General features: G+C 45.7%; 1 protein-coding gene across 1 annotated transcript; it reads left to right on the top strand.

Moving 5' to 3' along the window:
• The first annotated feature begins 69 nt into the window (after positions 1 to 69).
• On the top strand, positions 70 to 14,427 carry FAAP24 (FA core complex associated protein 24). Its single transcript, XM_082270433.1, has 5 exons — positions 70 to 171; positions 3,160 to 3,308; positions 7,832 to 7,971; positions 11,505 to 11,657; positions 13,847 to 14,427. The coding sequence occupies exons 2-5, from the start codon at positions 3,197 to 3,199 to the stop codon at positions 14,093 to 14,095; spliced, it is 654 nt and encodes a 217-aa protein (XP_082126559.1). The 5' UTR covers positions 70 to 171; positions 3,160 to 3,196; the 3' UTR covers positions 14,096 to 14,427.
• The last annotated feature ends 345 nt before the right edge of the window (positions 14,428 to 14,772 follow it).

Raw genomic sequence — 14,772 nt, 5'->3', positions numbered from 1 at the left:
TCTTCCTCAGAAGGAAACAAGCCATGGGGGGGTGGAGCGGGAAGTCCTTCCCCGGGGATCAGAAAGCGACTCCCATTGGGTCACTGGAGTTGAGCGACGGTGGTTTCTCCAATCAGCGATGAGGGGATAAAAAGCCGCGCGTGGAGGAGCGCGAGGCGCAGGAGAGTCCAGGTGGGGAAGAGAGGATACAATGTATACAATGTCTGATCGGGGAGGATTGTTACATTGTGTCCTCATTGGTTACATATTACTATTATATCGAGTGACTGAGATTTACCGCTCCTGTATTTCCTGTGTTCTAGACTTGTGATGCGTCCTATTGATTTTATCTCAGCAGTTCTGCCATTGGATCACATTGTCACCCTCTGATCTACAATCTGCTCCATACAAGGTTACTAATAGAAATAAGGGACAGCAAATGGTAAATATTAGGCCTCATGTACACTGCAGATACTAAACTTAAAGCGTAACTCCACTTTTGTTGAGAAAAAAAAAACATTCCCCTCTGGGTGATCTCTGTACATTACAAGGAATTTACCAAACTTTGTTGCAGATTCCTTCCTTTTTGTTCTGAAGAAATCATTGGTTGTTCCTCTGTGCTGAGTGGGTCTAATGGGAGTGGTTTCATAATTATCTATCAGCTGTGGCAGCTGCAGGGCTCTAATGAGGAAATCTGCTGGGTCTGCATCCCTTTAGACGTGTTCCTATTGGGAGTATCTCACCAAAAATGACATTTTTGTTGCAGGGGATGCCAGAAATCTGACTTGTATCTTAGTGCAGACTTCTGGGAAAATTGGTGAGCCAATCACACAAGCAGGAAATGATGTTTCTGGGGGTGTGGTCAGTATACATTCTGTGTACAGAACATCTCCAGGTGGCCATATTGCATTTTCAGAAAATTAAAACATCTGCAGATTGAAAAGGAAAGGTCATTTGTAACAACATTCAATTACAATATGATTTGTGGCGCAATTGTATACGATATATTGTTTTTTCTGTATTTGCTGATTTTTTTTCTCCCACCAAATTGGAGTTACCCTTTAACTACTTACCGAGTGCCCGCCGCAGCTTTACCAGCCCCCAGGGGCGGACTGACCATTTGGGGATTAGGGCACTGCCCGAGGGCCCAGGGTCAGTAGGGGGTCCCATGAGAGGCTACACACTACAGAAAGAAGCCAGTAACTTCCATGAGGGCTATGCTGTGGTAGATATTTAAATGCCCACTCTATGTGGCTGAGCTGCAATTTGTAAATGTGGCTTGAGTGTAAACACAGGGGGCCCCATGATCTCTGATTACCCGGGGGCCCCATGAGTTGTCAATCCACCCCTGCCAGCCCCTCCTTCGTGAACCAACGTAGCGCTACGTCGGTCGCGCGCCTGCAGCTAGGGAGGGAGCGAGCACGCGCCGGCGTGCTCCCGCCCCCACTCGGCAGCAGGGACTCCAATGCACGGGGCAGGCAGCTCTGATTGCCGCCTGCCACCCGCAAACTCTCCCCGCTGAGAGAGAAGGACGGTCGGCTGTTGTAAACACAGCTGATCGTTCTTCTCCCTGGAATGATCACAGAGCGCCTGTGATCCTTCTATATAGGATCACAGGTCTCTGTGATCATTTCAAAAGCCCATCCCCCATACAGTTAGAAACACGCCCCTAGGTACACATTTAACCCCTTGATCACCTACAGTGTTAACCCATTCCCTGCCAGTGTCATTTTTACAGTAAGGCCCCTTTCAGACATACGGAACATTCATTTCATCAGTTCAGTCACGTCAAAATGGATGATGTATTCATCCATTTTTCATGCGTTGTTTTTACATCCACTACCAATGGAAGAAAAATAGGGCTTTCATCTGTTCAAAAAAACGGATATTGATGGAAGCGGATGAAAACGGATGCTCATCCGTTGTCATCCATTTTTCCATAGGAATGCATTGATGTCAGTTTTTCATCTGTCAACGGATGGATGAAAAACGGACAAAAGGACCGTATGTGTGAAAGGGGCCTAACAGTGCATATTTTTAGCACTGATTACTGTAGTAATGTCACTGATCCCCCCCAAAAATGTCAAAATGTCAGTTAGGGGTCCGATCTGTCCACCGCAATGTCGCAGTCCAGCTAAAAATCACAGATCGCCCCCATTACTAGTAAAAAAAAAAAAAAATAATAAAAATGACATAAATCTTTCCCGTAGTTTGTAGACGCGATAACTTGTGAAAACCAAGATCCATACTAGGCCCTTTGATTGAGTCGAATATGGATCTTGAAAGGGAATCCCACGCCAAGCATGAAACACGGCAGGTCAGGAAAGGGGGGGGGGGGAGTGACCTGTGCTCTGAGGATCTGGAAAGGGAACCCCAGGCCAAAATTAAAAACCAAAAAAGGTGTACCCCCTTCCCTAGATCCATACCAGGCCCTTTGAGTATGGTATGAATCTTGAAAGGGACCCCCACGGGAGCAGAGGAGGATTTCAAATAAAGGATGTGTCAAAACTTGTTATTTACACCACACTGCCTTTGTTTGGGGTGAATGGGTAGGGGTACAATGTACCCGATACTTATTCATATGGGGGCTGGCCAGGATCTGGGGCATCCAGATTCTGATAAGCTCCCTGCCCACAGATCCTCACAACCACCGCCCATGGTGGGGATGAGCCCCTTGTCCCCATCAACTTAGCGCTTGCCACCTGCTAAGTTTCGGCAGCAGGATGCACACAGCAATCGGGAGTAATGCTGGGCTCTGGCTAGGTCGCTGGGCAAGTGGGGCCTCCAGGCGATGGGCCTGGGTATGCTGACGCCTTCAAGAGTTCCCTTCACTGGAACTAAGGGGCCAAGCCCAACCCCTGAAAAACAACCCCACACCATAATCCCCCTCCACCAAATGATTTGGAGCAGTGCACAAAGCAAGGTCCATAAAGACATGGATGAGCGAGTTTGGGTTGAAGGAATTCACACTATTGAGGTAAAGCAATTATAAAATGCTCTGCAATGGATTGATAGTCTTCAAAAATAAGGAGTTCCTTGATGCACAAACCAGATATATATATGTGTGCGATAATGCAACACACCACAGCAGTCTGCAGTAAAAGTTCAAAGTATGTGTCACTGACAATCCACTGTACATGTCCTTTAAGGGGATGTTTAATCTCTGCTGCTCTCTCCTAGGATTGCTCCATGGCCTGTAAGTGATAGAAGCGTTTAAATGGCAACACAGGTGGGTACACCAATCAGAGCTGGCGCTGCCGCCGTTCCCTATGGTCATGTGATCGGGAGTGAGAAGTGGAGAGGGAGCGCTCTGGCTCAGTTATTACAAGGTGAGATAGACATTATTAATGAGATCCTTTAAAGGGACTTTTATCCAAATAATAGAAAGAAAATTTTGAATACAAATAAAATCAGTAAAATGTAATAATAAAATACAGGGTCTGCCATAGCTGTGTTTCAGGGATATGGGAAACCTTATGGCAGCCAGATGTGTCACCGTCCCTTCGATCAATACTGAGCACAAATATTCCTACATTTAATTTGTGGTGGATCAGTCAAATTAATCAGAGGAAATTATTATTTTATTCACATGGTTATGAGTAAGCGACTATAGTGTCGTGAAATGCGTCGACCTAGGCATCTGTCTTGTGATGTGTCAGTCCTGTTTGGATTTTGTGGTGATGAATAAAACTTCTATGCTTCTATCTATGTCGGAGTGCGTTCACCATTTTTGTGCTTGAAGTCATAGACTGCATTAAAGAGGAAGTAAACCCACCTCTGCAACTTGTACCTATAGGTAAGCCCTATGATAAGGCTTACCTATAGGTACTGTAAATATCTCCTAAACATGTACCGTTTAGGAGATATTTACTTTGCAAGAAGCCAGTGACATCACTGGCGCATGCACTCTGAAGGAACAGCCGCTCGTGCCGTTCCTTCAGAGCCCTGTGCCGTGACCGGCTCCCGCGCGCATGCTCGGGACTCGGGAGTGACGTCATCGCGGCTCCAGCCAATCAGATGGCCGGATGCCGCAAACCCGGAAGAAGGGCGACACAACATGTCACCCATGAGAGAGGTGAGCGGTCGGCACTTCAGGGCTTCGTTCTAAGGTAAGTATTTCATAATGAGCTAGTATGTGATGCATACTAGCTCATTATGTGTTTGTCTTTCAGGTGTTTGGTTTTTTTTTTTTTTTTAAATTCTGAGGTTTACAACCTCTTTAAGATAAGAAAAACCTTTGACTTTATAACTCCTTTAAAAAAAACAAAAACAAACATGTTATAATTGCCTGCTCTGTGTAATGGTTTTGCACAGAGCAGCCCCGATCCTCCTCTTCTTGAGTCCCTCGCCTGCACTCCTGGCCCCTCCCTCCTGCCGAGTGCCCCCACAGCAAGCAGCTTGCTATAGGGGAACCCAAGCTGCCCCCTCTCTTACCTTATTGTCTCTCGTGCAACGTTGCTGGATCAATATGGGGCTCGGGTAGGTATTGGGGGGGGGGGGGGGGTGCTGAGGGGGGCTGCTGCACAGAGAAGGTTTTTTATCCTAATGCATAGAATGCATTAAGTTTAAAAACCTTCTGCCTTTAGAACCACTTTAACTGTGAATTTTATTCCAATTTTGCTTGCTTATAAGGTTGTACAGGCGAAGGCGTCTGGTTCTTATCTAAGGTACTCTATAAATACCTGCGGCCCCTTTATTTTAATGGTATATACCAAAAATGTTTTAAAGATGTGTGGAAAATTGAAGTAGGCGCTGGTATGAGTGGATGTTATTTTATCTTAGGTAAAATGCTGTAAGGTGGATCTATGAATGGTACACACTATATCTGAATTCGTGACATATATTGGACTCAAATCAATATCCTAGAGATGTGAATATGTGTAATAACATACAAACAACTGTGAGTGAGTGTGTGCGTCATCTGTGTAGGACATATATTTACAGTGTCCCAATCATTGTGAACCAATAAATAATTAAATATTAATACTGGGCAATAAATTACAATAATGGTGCAATTGGTGACTGTTGTGATAACATAATGAGCAATATATCACAATACTGTGCAATCGGTGATTATAATCTGGGCAGTAAATAAGTAGCAAACAGATAATAATTAACAAAATATTTGTGCAAATGGTGGCTGTAGTCGTTGCAGTAATGAAACACAAATTATTTCTTCAATTCAGGTGCTCCAACTTGTGCTCTTGTGATAGTGGAAATCAATACTGCTTACCAGATGGCCTCAGGTCACACAGACCTAAACCGCTTGTGATCCCTTTATAAGGATGGATCAATCCTCCATCAGCCTCCTCCACACCAATAGTTGTAAGGCTAGTATCTCAATGGGAAATGGATGATCATACAGGGATAAATCCTTCACCTTACTTCTCCTTATAACAGAGCCCTTTTGGATATGGGTCTCGGGACGGTGTATATAGAAAACAGTGGAAAGCCAAATATAGTGTAATACTGCTTTATTTGTAAAATAAAATTCAAATAAAAATTGGATGCTTACAATCTGTAGTGCCCTCCTGGCACGAGGTGAAAGCGCTGATTGCTGTTCAAGGGTTTAGAAAGTGAACATGGTGTTAGAATTTTTTTCTTCATATTCTAGAAGTGGGTGTGGTGTCTAGGCATACACTGTGTGTGAGCTGATTGGAGGAAAGGAACACCCCCCCCTCCACATAGACAGAGGAAGGAACAAACATGCAGTGCTGTGCTGTGAATAGACCAGCTCTCTGCTTACAATCTGTAGTGCCCTCCTGGCACGAGGTGAAAGCGCTAATTGCTGTTCAAGGGTTTAGAAAGTGAACATGGTGTTAGAATTTTTTTCTTCCTATTCCAGAAGTGGGTGTGGTGTCTAGGCATACACTGTGTGTGAGCTGATTGGAGGAAAGGAACACCCCCCCCCCTCCACATAGACAGAGGAAGGAACAAACATGCAGAGCTGTGCTGTGAATAGACCAGCTCTCTGCTTACAATCTGTAGTGCCCTCCTGGCACAAGGTGAAAGCGCTAATTGCTGTTCAAGGGTTTGTGACAATGGATAATGTCTCCTCTGCACAGTAGTAATAGTCACTATGCAGCCCTTGTAGCGTGGCAGCGGTCGGCGTGCGTTCCAGACAAGGCGGAAGTGACGTCGCTGGCTCTGTGTTTCCGGGTATGCTGTAGACCACAATACGTTTCGCTGTGAAGTGTCATCAGGAAGCCTGTGACTAGTTGCGAATCAGGTCAGAATTTTTGGCTGAATTCGGACCTGAAAGAGAGCCAAAGCACAGGACCCTTTTCCAGTGCGGACCACGGCTGCACCGGAGCTGTGTGAACTGACCTCATTGTCATGCAAATTGGATGCGGGTAACCCACATCCAATTCACATAAGTGTTAACGCAGCCTAAATCAAATCCCAAACCCTTAAAGTGGATGTAAACCCATTCATGAAATTTGACCTGAGTAAATATATCTGTAGTGTTTACCTATCTCTCTCCAAAGCCCTAAGTCCCTTGTCTTTCTGTTGCCCAGTCCCTCTGTTATCAGCATGATAAATTCTGACAAGCTCTCCAACACAGGAGATAAAAGCAGCTGGAAATTTGTGTCGGGTGGGTGCAGAGAGCTGGTCTATTCACAGCACAGCTCTGCATGTTTCTTCCTTCCTCTGCCTATGTGGAGAGGGGGGGGGGGTTCCTTTCCTCCAATCAGCTCACACACAGTGTATGCCTAGACATCCCCACCCAGTGCTGGTACAGGAAGAAAAAAATTCTAACACGATGTTTACTTTCTAAACAGTGTAGAAAGCTGAAGACAGCAGATATACTAATAAAACTTATGTAGGAGGATTTGTTTCATCTCTGTGTATCATCTGAGGCTGTTCACTTCACTGGGTATATGTGAGGGTTTACATTCATTTTAATACATTCTGTGTTAAAACACTTGTGTTCTTACATAACATTTGAAGCTGTTATCCAAATAACTTTCCCCAAAAGGTGTCTTAAAGCGGAGTTCCGGCCTCAAAATCGATAAAATCAATTTGGGCCATCCGCTTGCTGAGGGCAACCTGAAAAATAAATGGATACTGCCGTTTTTTTTTTTTTTTTTTTGGTCACTTTCCTTATTATAGAAGAAAATATACTCACCTTCCTTCCTCTTCCTCCCTCTGCGGCCGCAGCCCACGCCGTCACTTCCAGTTTGCGATGATTCCTGGGAGCTGAACGTCATCGCTCCCAGGAATCAATGCGCCTGCACCGGCCCCGCTCGTTACTTCCGGTGCAGGCACGGCATTCACTGCTAAACAGCTTCTGGGCATGCCCAGAAGCTGTGCAGGGATGACGCACCTGCACCGGAAGTGACGAGCGGGGCCGGTGCAGTGCATTGTGGGACTCCGACGTCACGGAAAAGAACACGAAGCGGGATGCTGCGGCTTCAGCTGCCCACACCTGAGATGGCAGTGCTGGAGAAGAAATTTTCAAGGTAAGTATTTCTTCTAAAAGGTAAGTGTGACCCGGGACAGTTCAGAGGCTATCAATTATGGAATGTACTAACCTTGACTGTCCCGGGGGTATTTTTAGCTCAAAATGACCCCCGAGGCCGGAACTCCGCTTTAACGTGTTTTCAGTTTTTACCCAACTTTTTTTTTCTTGAATTATGTGTCCATTCTACTATCCGTGTTAGCAATACAGCCTTATAATACATTTTAAATTATCTGGGACAGCTAAGCCCCCTTGCGTTTTATCTTTACTCAATACGACAAATTGTATTCTCGTTTTTTTTATTCTGCCAAATATACCCAAGGATCTTCGCTCTTAGTGTCCGAAAATATTTTAGGACCTGTTCATCTCTTAAACATTTTTCCTCCACAGGTAAAATAAAACTGATGTTTGAGGACGGTTTGGGGCTCGTAGATTTCCACCTTTCCAACAGAGTCTGCATCCTCTACATATCAGAGACAGACCTGGTGTCCGGAAATGCCTTTAAAAGACGTCTTGTCCGATTTCGCAAAGTAAGTATTGTTCCCTAATGATTGGGCTAACACACCTGACCACTGTTTTATTATTATTATAATATTAATAATGTTCTTTTTTATTTTTATTGTTTTTGTGATTTTTTTTTTTTTTTTTTTTTTTGGGAAATCTGTTTTTATTGTTTTTGTTTTGCACAAAAAAGCACAAACTCCAAGCGGGTAACCCTCGCAGGGGAGACCACTTATATGAAAAACAGTTTGTGTTGACCATACGAATAAAACTAGATGAATAACACTAAAGAGATATGGCTCACATAGCAGTCTGCATCACTCCAGGAGGAGTTTCAAATTGTTCCCTCATTGACTAGAGCAGGCGTCTCCAAACTACAGCCCGGGGCCAAATGTGGCCCTTTGCCTTTACTTGGCCCTTGGGGCACTATTCCTCCCACTGATCTAAGACCCTATTCCTCCCAGTGACACCAACAATGGGGCATGATTCCTACCACTGGCACCAAAAATGGAGCGCTGACCCCCCCCCCCCCCCCCCAATATTAAAGATGGGGCACTTCCACTAGGACTAATACTGCCAGGACAATTTCTAACCCAGCTGGTAAAAGTCTCCCCCCCCCCCTAAACTCTGAAGGACACCAAAAATAAAGCACTGTGCCCCCCAATATTAAAGATGGGGCACTGTTTACTTCCACTAGGACAATTACTGCCAGGACAATTTCTACCCCAGCTGGTCAGAGTCTGGGCCCCCTAAACCCTGAAGGACAGTAAACTGGCTCTATGTCTAGAAAGTTTGGAGACTCCTGGACTAGAGAGTAGATGGGGGGGGTGTAAGGAGAAGACAATGTTACAGGATGGGTGCTGGATATGGTGCTATGAGTTCATATTAACAGCCGTGGTGGGTTCCTCCAGCCAACGAGCTTGTTAAATGTTTGCTTCCTGCCCCTGTTTTCATAAGTGTCTTAAAATAAAAGGGGGTTAGTTGACTAAGCGCTTCCAGAAGGCAGGGGCGTAACTACAGGGGTTGCAATTGCAACCGGGCCCCATGCTCCAGGGGGTCTGTAAGGCTCCCCTGTACACCTGGATAGGAGGGGGGCAGCATGTAGAGAAATCACTGTCCTCCTTTTTTTTTATTTTTTTTTAAATACAATAAAATACCAAAAAATAAAAACTACTGACACCAGTGGGTGAACTTCCAGGATCACAAAGGTCACACTTGCAACCAGGCCCTGGCATTCCACCACCCTGGGGAGGCCCCAAGATGGCAGGAAGGGGGCCCACTGCAGAACTTGTGAAAGGGTCCCGCTGCGGGACTATAATAAAGGACCTCACAACGAGAGTAAAGCGCCCCAGGATCAGTGGGAAGAGCCCCAGGCTTGAAGGGAAGGGCCCCAGCCAAGGGTCCCGGGGGGCCCTTCATGGTTTCTTGCACCGGGGCCCTGAAGGTTCTAGTTACGCCTCTGCCAGAAGGTGATAGAATGGAGCCGTCGCCTTTTTCCAATGCATTGTGACCAATTTCCTGGCATAGTAAAGAAGGAGGCCCAGTAGGGTTCTTTAAGCAGTCCTTGGGGCCATGGGTTCTACAAGGCCCAGTAAGTATAGCTTGGGGTCCAGAGGGAGATGAGACAAGGCCACCTTGTTGATCTCCTCTGCAGTTCCAGAAGATATGGAAGAAGTCTCTATCAGCTAGGTGGCAATGCCAGCATGTAGGGGGCAGAGATGGGTTCAACTTGTGAAGCTTGTCTAAGGAGTGAAATATGCCAAATTTTTTTATTAGGTTATATTATTATTATTTTTTATATTGGTTTTATTTATCATTATATTATTATTATTTATATTGGTTTTATTTATCAATTATTGTTATTTGGGAGATTTCTTCTCATTTTGAGCTGTGCCTTTGGGACGGGAGGTGAAAAGAAAAGGACAAATGGAAAAAATATCCTGTCCGGGTTTTTAATCCTTCCTCCTCGATCCAATATAAAAAAAGGGTTTTGCCTTTATATACAATTTAAATAAGTGTAAATACACTTTAAAAAACAATATAAACAGTCTATAAAAAGTCTCTCGCACAGATGTATACTTCTCTCCTCTGATTCCGGACCCTTCCACGTTGTCTACATTCTGGGGGGGTAAAGTTCTACTAGCATTGAATAGACCCGAATAGGCTTTACCTGTACAGCAGCAACATCCTATTAGTCTATGGGGCATTAGTGCACATGTTTAACAGTATTAGATGTTTACTGCCTGGGATGTAAGCAATGTGGGAAGCTCCTCATATTGGGCACAGCAGGTGTGCAGACGCTGCAACCTGGCTGAGGGATGGTAGAAAGCCCCAAGTGGGCACAGCAAAGGTGTTGACCTGGGAACTCACTCCGCACAAGGATGGTGGGAACCCCTCTTAATGAGCGAAACAGGTACAGACCTGGGAACTCATCACAGGGATGTTGGGAACCCATCATAATGGGCAAAGCAGGTGTACAGACCCAGGAACTCCGCACAGGGATGGTGGGAACCCCTCATAATTGGAAGAGGAGGTGTGCAGACCCGGGAACTCAGCACAAGGATGGTGGGAACCCCTCATAATGGGCACAGCAGGTGTACAGACCCAGGAACTCAGCTCAAGGATGGTGGGAGCTCCTCATAATTGGAAGAGGAGGTGTGCAGACCCGGGAACTCAGCACATGGATGGTGGGAACCCCTCATAATGGGCACAGCAGGTGTACAGACCCAGGAACTCAGCTCAAGGATGGTGGGAGCTCCTCATAATTGGAAGAGGAGGTGTACAGACCCAGGAACTCCACACAGGGATGGTGGGAACCCCTCATAATGGGCACTGCAGGTGTACAGACCCTGGAACATAGCACAGGGATGGTGGGAACGCCTCATAATGGGCACAGCAGGTGTACAGACCCTGGAACATAGCACAGGAATAGTGGAAACCCCTCATAATGGGCACAGCAGGTATACAGACACAGGAACTCAGCACAGGAATAGTGGAAACCCCTCATAATGGGCACAGCAGGTGTACAGACCCAGGAACTCAGCACAGGGATGGTGAGAACCCCTCATAATGGGCACAGCAGGTATACAGACCCAGGAACTCGGCACAGGGATGGTGGGAACCCCTCATAATGGGCACAGCAGGTGTACAGACCCTGGAACATAGCACAGGAATAGTGGAAACCCCTCATAATGGGCACAGCAGGTATACAGACACAGGAACTCAGCACAGGAATAGTGGAAACCCCTCATAATGGGCACAGCAGGTGTACAGACCCAGGAACTCAGCACAGGGATGGTGAGAACCCCTCATAATGGGCACAGCAGGTATACAGACCCAGGAACTCGGCACAGGGATGGTGGGAACCCCTCATAATGGGCACAGCAGGTGTACAGACCTGGGAACTCAGCACAGGGATGTTACCAACAGAGTTCCTGAGAGATGGAGGAGACTATTAGGGTGTTTACCTCTCCAACAAACACTGAAACCCCAAGCCCCTATCCTGGGTGATTCAAACCTTTAAATCCTAATGCCTGCTCCTTCTCTCATTATGTTTTGGAAGGCCTGTAACCTGAAAGGTGTTGTCATCGTGGAGAGGACACGGATCAGTGAGCAGTACTTTCCTCCAGTGCAGAACTTTGTGGTTCTTGAACTCGGCATGTCGTTAATTCCAGTCACCAGTCAGAGCGAAGCAGCACAGCTTATCTTTTGTTTGGTAAGTAACAAAACATTATACCAGTGCCAGCACCAATGAACACCTCTTGGTTCACAAGTTCTGGTGCCCCGGAGTCTGCTTGGATACTGACATTTCCAGGAGCACCTCCAGTGACCTCCAGTGACTCGGAGGAAACAACCAGTGAGAGCTGTTGGGCCCCTGGAAGTCCCAGAACTGTCTGTTCCTTAGTAGATTTGGGGGGGGGGGTGTAAGAACATGTGATCGGAGCTGTGCTCAGTAGCACCGGAAGTGGAAAAGGTAAACTTTTAGTCTTTTACATGTAACAGGGGTTTAACGATTTACTTTTCACGAGAGGGTCACTTCAATGATCTATTTAAATCTAATCTCTGGGCAAAATAGGAAATTCAACCATGTCTTTTCTTTTAACCACTTGCCGACTACCGCATGACTATGTACTGCGGCAGTCAGCCCCCTACAGGCAAAGTGACGTACCGGTAGGGGGCGTAGCCTGTAGGGGGCGAGCGTGCGGTGCCAGCAGCGCGCTCCCGTCCCCGCTCGTTCCCTGCCATCCCCACGCGTGTGACCAGCAGCTCCGATGTCCGCCGGCCACTCCCGATCTCCCTCAGGAGAGGGAGAAAGACAGACGGCTGATGTAAACACAGCCGTCTGTCATTCTCCCTTAGATCATCACAGAGGCTATGTGATCCTGCTATGTAGGATCATATGTCTCTGTGATGATCTAACAATCCACACCCCCTGACAGTTAGAATCACGCACCTAGGGACACACTTAACCCCTTGATCACCAATAAAGTTAACCCCTTCCCTGCCAGTGTCATTTTGACAGTAACAGTGCATATTTATAGCACTGATTACTGTAGTAATGTCACTGGTACTCCCAAAAGTGTCAAAAATGTCAGTTAGGGGTCCGATCTGTCCACCGCAATGTCGCAGTCCCGCAAAAAAAAATCGCAGATCGCCGCCATTACTAGTAAAAAAAAAATAGAAATTACATAAATCTTTCCCGTAGTTAGTAAATGCAATAACTTTTGCTCAAACCAATCAAAATGCGCTTATTGCGATTTTTTTTTTTTTTTTTTACCAAAAATATGTAGCAGAAAACAAATTGGCCTAAAATGTTAAAGTTTGATTTTTCATTTTTTTTTTTGAGAATTTCATATAAAAAAAAATGTGAAAAATATTGTTATTTTTTCAGAATTGTCGCTCTTTTTTTGTTTATAGCGCAAAAAATAAAAATCGCACAGGTGATCAAATACCACCAAAAGAAAGCTCTGTTTGTGGTTAAAAAAAAAAGACATCAATTTCATTTTGGTACAGCGTCACACGACCACGCAATTGTCTGTTAAATTCACGCAATGCCGAATCGCAAAATAGGGCCTGGTCTTTGAGCAGCCAAATCCTCCGGGGCTTAAGTGGTTAAACCCTTCCCAAGTCCCTATTCATTTGCCTATGTCTGCCATTACCTGACCCTCCGCTGCTGGTCTTCTAAGTGAAGCCTGGTGAGGTTGTCCACCACTGCAGTGAAGGCCCAAGGCGAGACACCACCACACTCCTGTTGGAGTCCTCGAAACCCTATGAGGTTCCAGGTGAAGGACCCAGTAGGAGTTGTCCATGTCACCATGCAGCCATATGGGTACCTGAAAAAGGTCCCCACCACTCTACAATGAGAAAGCTAGAAGACTTAGGACCTGGCACATCATGTGACCACTGATTTAGGTCATTTGTGACATCACCTCACCTCTGTGGAGCCTTCTGAACCCTATGGAGACCCACTGAAGACACATGGGAGTTGTCCATGTCACTAGGCAACCATGTGGGTACCTAAAGAAGGACCCCACCACTCTATAGTAAAGAAGCTAGAAGACTTGGGACAATATGCAAAGTGACCACAGATTTAGGTAATTTGTGAAATGACCACAACTTTTCTGGAGTCTTTTGAACCCTATGAGGACTCCACTGAAGGACTCAATCTGAGCTGTCCATGTCACCAGTCAGCCATGTGGATACCTGATAAAGGACCCCACCACTCTAGTTAAGCTAGAAGAGTTGGGACTCGGCGGGTCACCTGACCACGGATTTGGGTAAGTATTTAGGTGATGTACCTTATTTTTTTTTTAATTATTTTTTTTTTTTTTACTGAGGTATCGGTGGTGGTGGTGGGGGGGGTTGTTGACCAGATCTCAGCTCTAAAATTTTGGCTTCCTGCAGGTTCATGAATGGAGCAAAGAGGGTGGCAGCAATCCATTTACCGGTAAGAAGCATTCCAGCCTCCTTGATGGTGCCGTCCTGCAGAGCGTGCAGAGGATTCCGGGAGTGGGCCGGGTAAAAGCTCAGCAACTCCTCCAGACCTTTCCCAGCCTCCAGGAACTCTCCAGTGCCTCTCTTGCTGAGTTAGAAGCCGTAGTGGGGAAAGGGATGGCCAGCAACATCCACAAATTCTTTACCAAAACATCGTGACCCAACTGCACAACGTATTCATGGTAGTTCCCAATCAGAAACCAGATCACTACCTAACAGATGCCAATCAGAAACAAGACTGCAGAACACTGGATGATGGAAGTTTGTCATTTTGGCCAATTGTATGCCTTCAAATCTGTGACTTTTCAACATTACCCAACTTTGTTTTTACAGGGAATGGACAATGAAAGAACACTATGTAATGAATTAGAACACATCTGTATTTACCAAGATAGTGGCCCAGTGAATGTCTTCATTATCTGTGGGTGGAGTTTCTATACTTTCTCATCAATCACATTTGCACTTTGAAGAATAAAAGAAAAACTACTGTATCTGGCTGGAGTTCTGCTTTAACATTCTATGTATCCTTATAGCTCTATGTCAATTTCTCTGGACACTCTATTGAGGAAAAAAAAGAAGCTCTGTGTATTCCCCTCATTCTGTAAGCTTGGCCCCCTTCTCTTGCAGCCCCCAGGGCCTGAAAGATGTTATACTGAAAGCACTGTGCATATTCATCTTTTCTTCAGATTTTGCACCACTTTATTGATGGGCCCTGGAACCAGGGGTGTTTTCAGAATACAGTGGGCCTGTGTGCAAGAACATAAGTTGGGCCCAATGTGCACTGCAGCCCCTACATATGTACATCATTGAACACCCCCCCCCCACATATTAACACA

The sequence above is a fragment of the Pelophylax lessonae genome (genome assembly GCF_965119305.1).
Source record: "Pelophylax lessonae genome assembly, chromosome: 10".
NCBI classification, from domain to species: Eukaryota; Metazoa; Chordata; class Amphibia; order Anura; family Ranidae; genus Pelophylax; species Pelophylax lessonae.
Note: the sequence above shows the minus strand (reverse complement) of the source record. Positions and strands in the feature narration are given on the sequence as shown.

Bases quoted from the DNA above. Each gene is read 5' to 3' on its own strand.
- FAAP24 (XM_082270433.1), top strand. From the start codon at position 3,197: ATGGCAACACAGGTGGGTACACCAATCAGAGCTGGCGCTGCCGCCGTT. The intron at 3,309-7,831 runs GTGAGATAGACA...TTTCCTCCACAG, and splicing joins TCTGGCTCAGTTATTACAAG to GTAAAATAAAACTGATGTTT. The intron at 11,658-13,846 runs GTAAGTAACAAA...GGCTTCCTGCAG, and splicing joins CACAGCTTATCTTTTGTTTG to GTTCATGAATGGAGCAAAGA.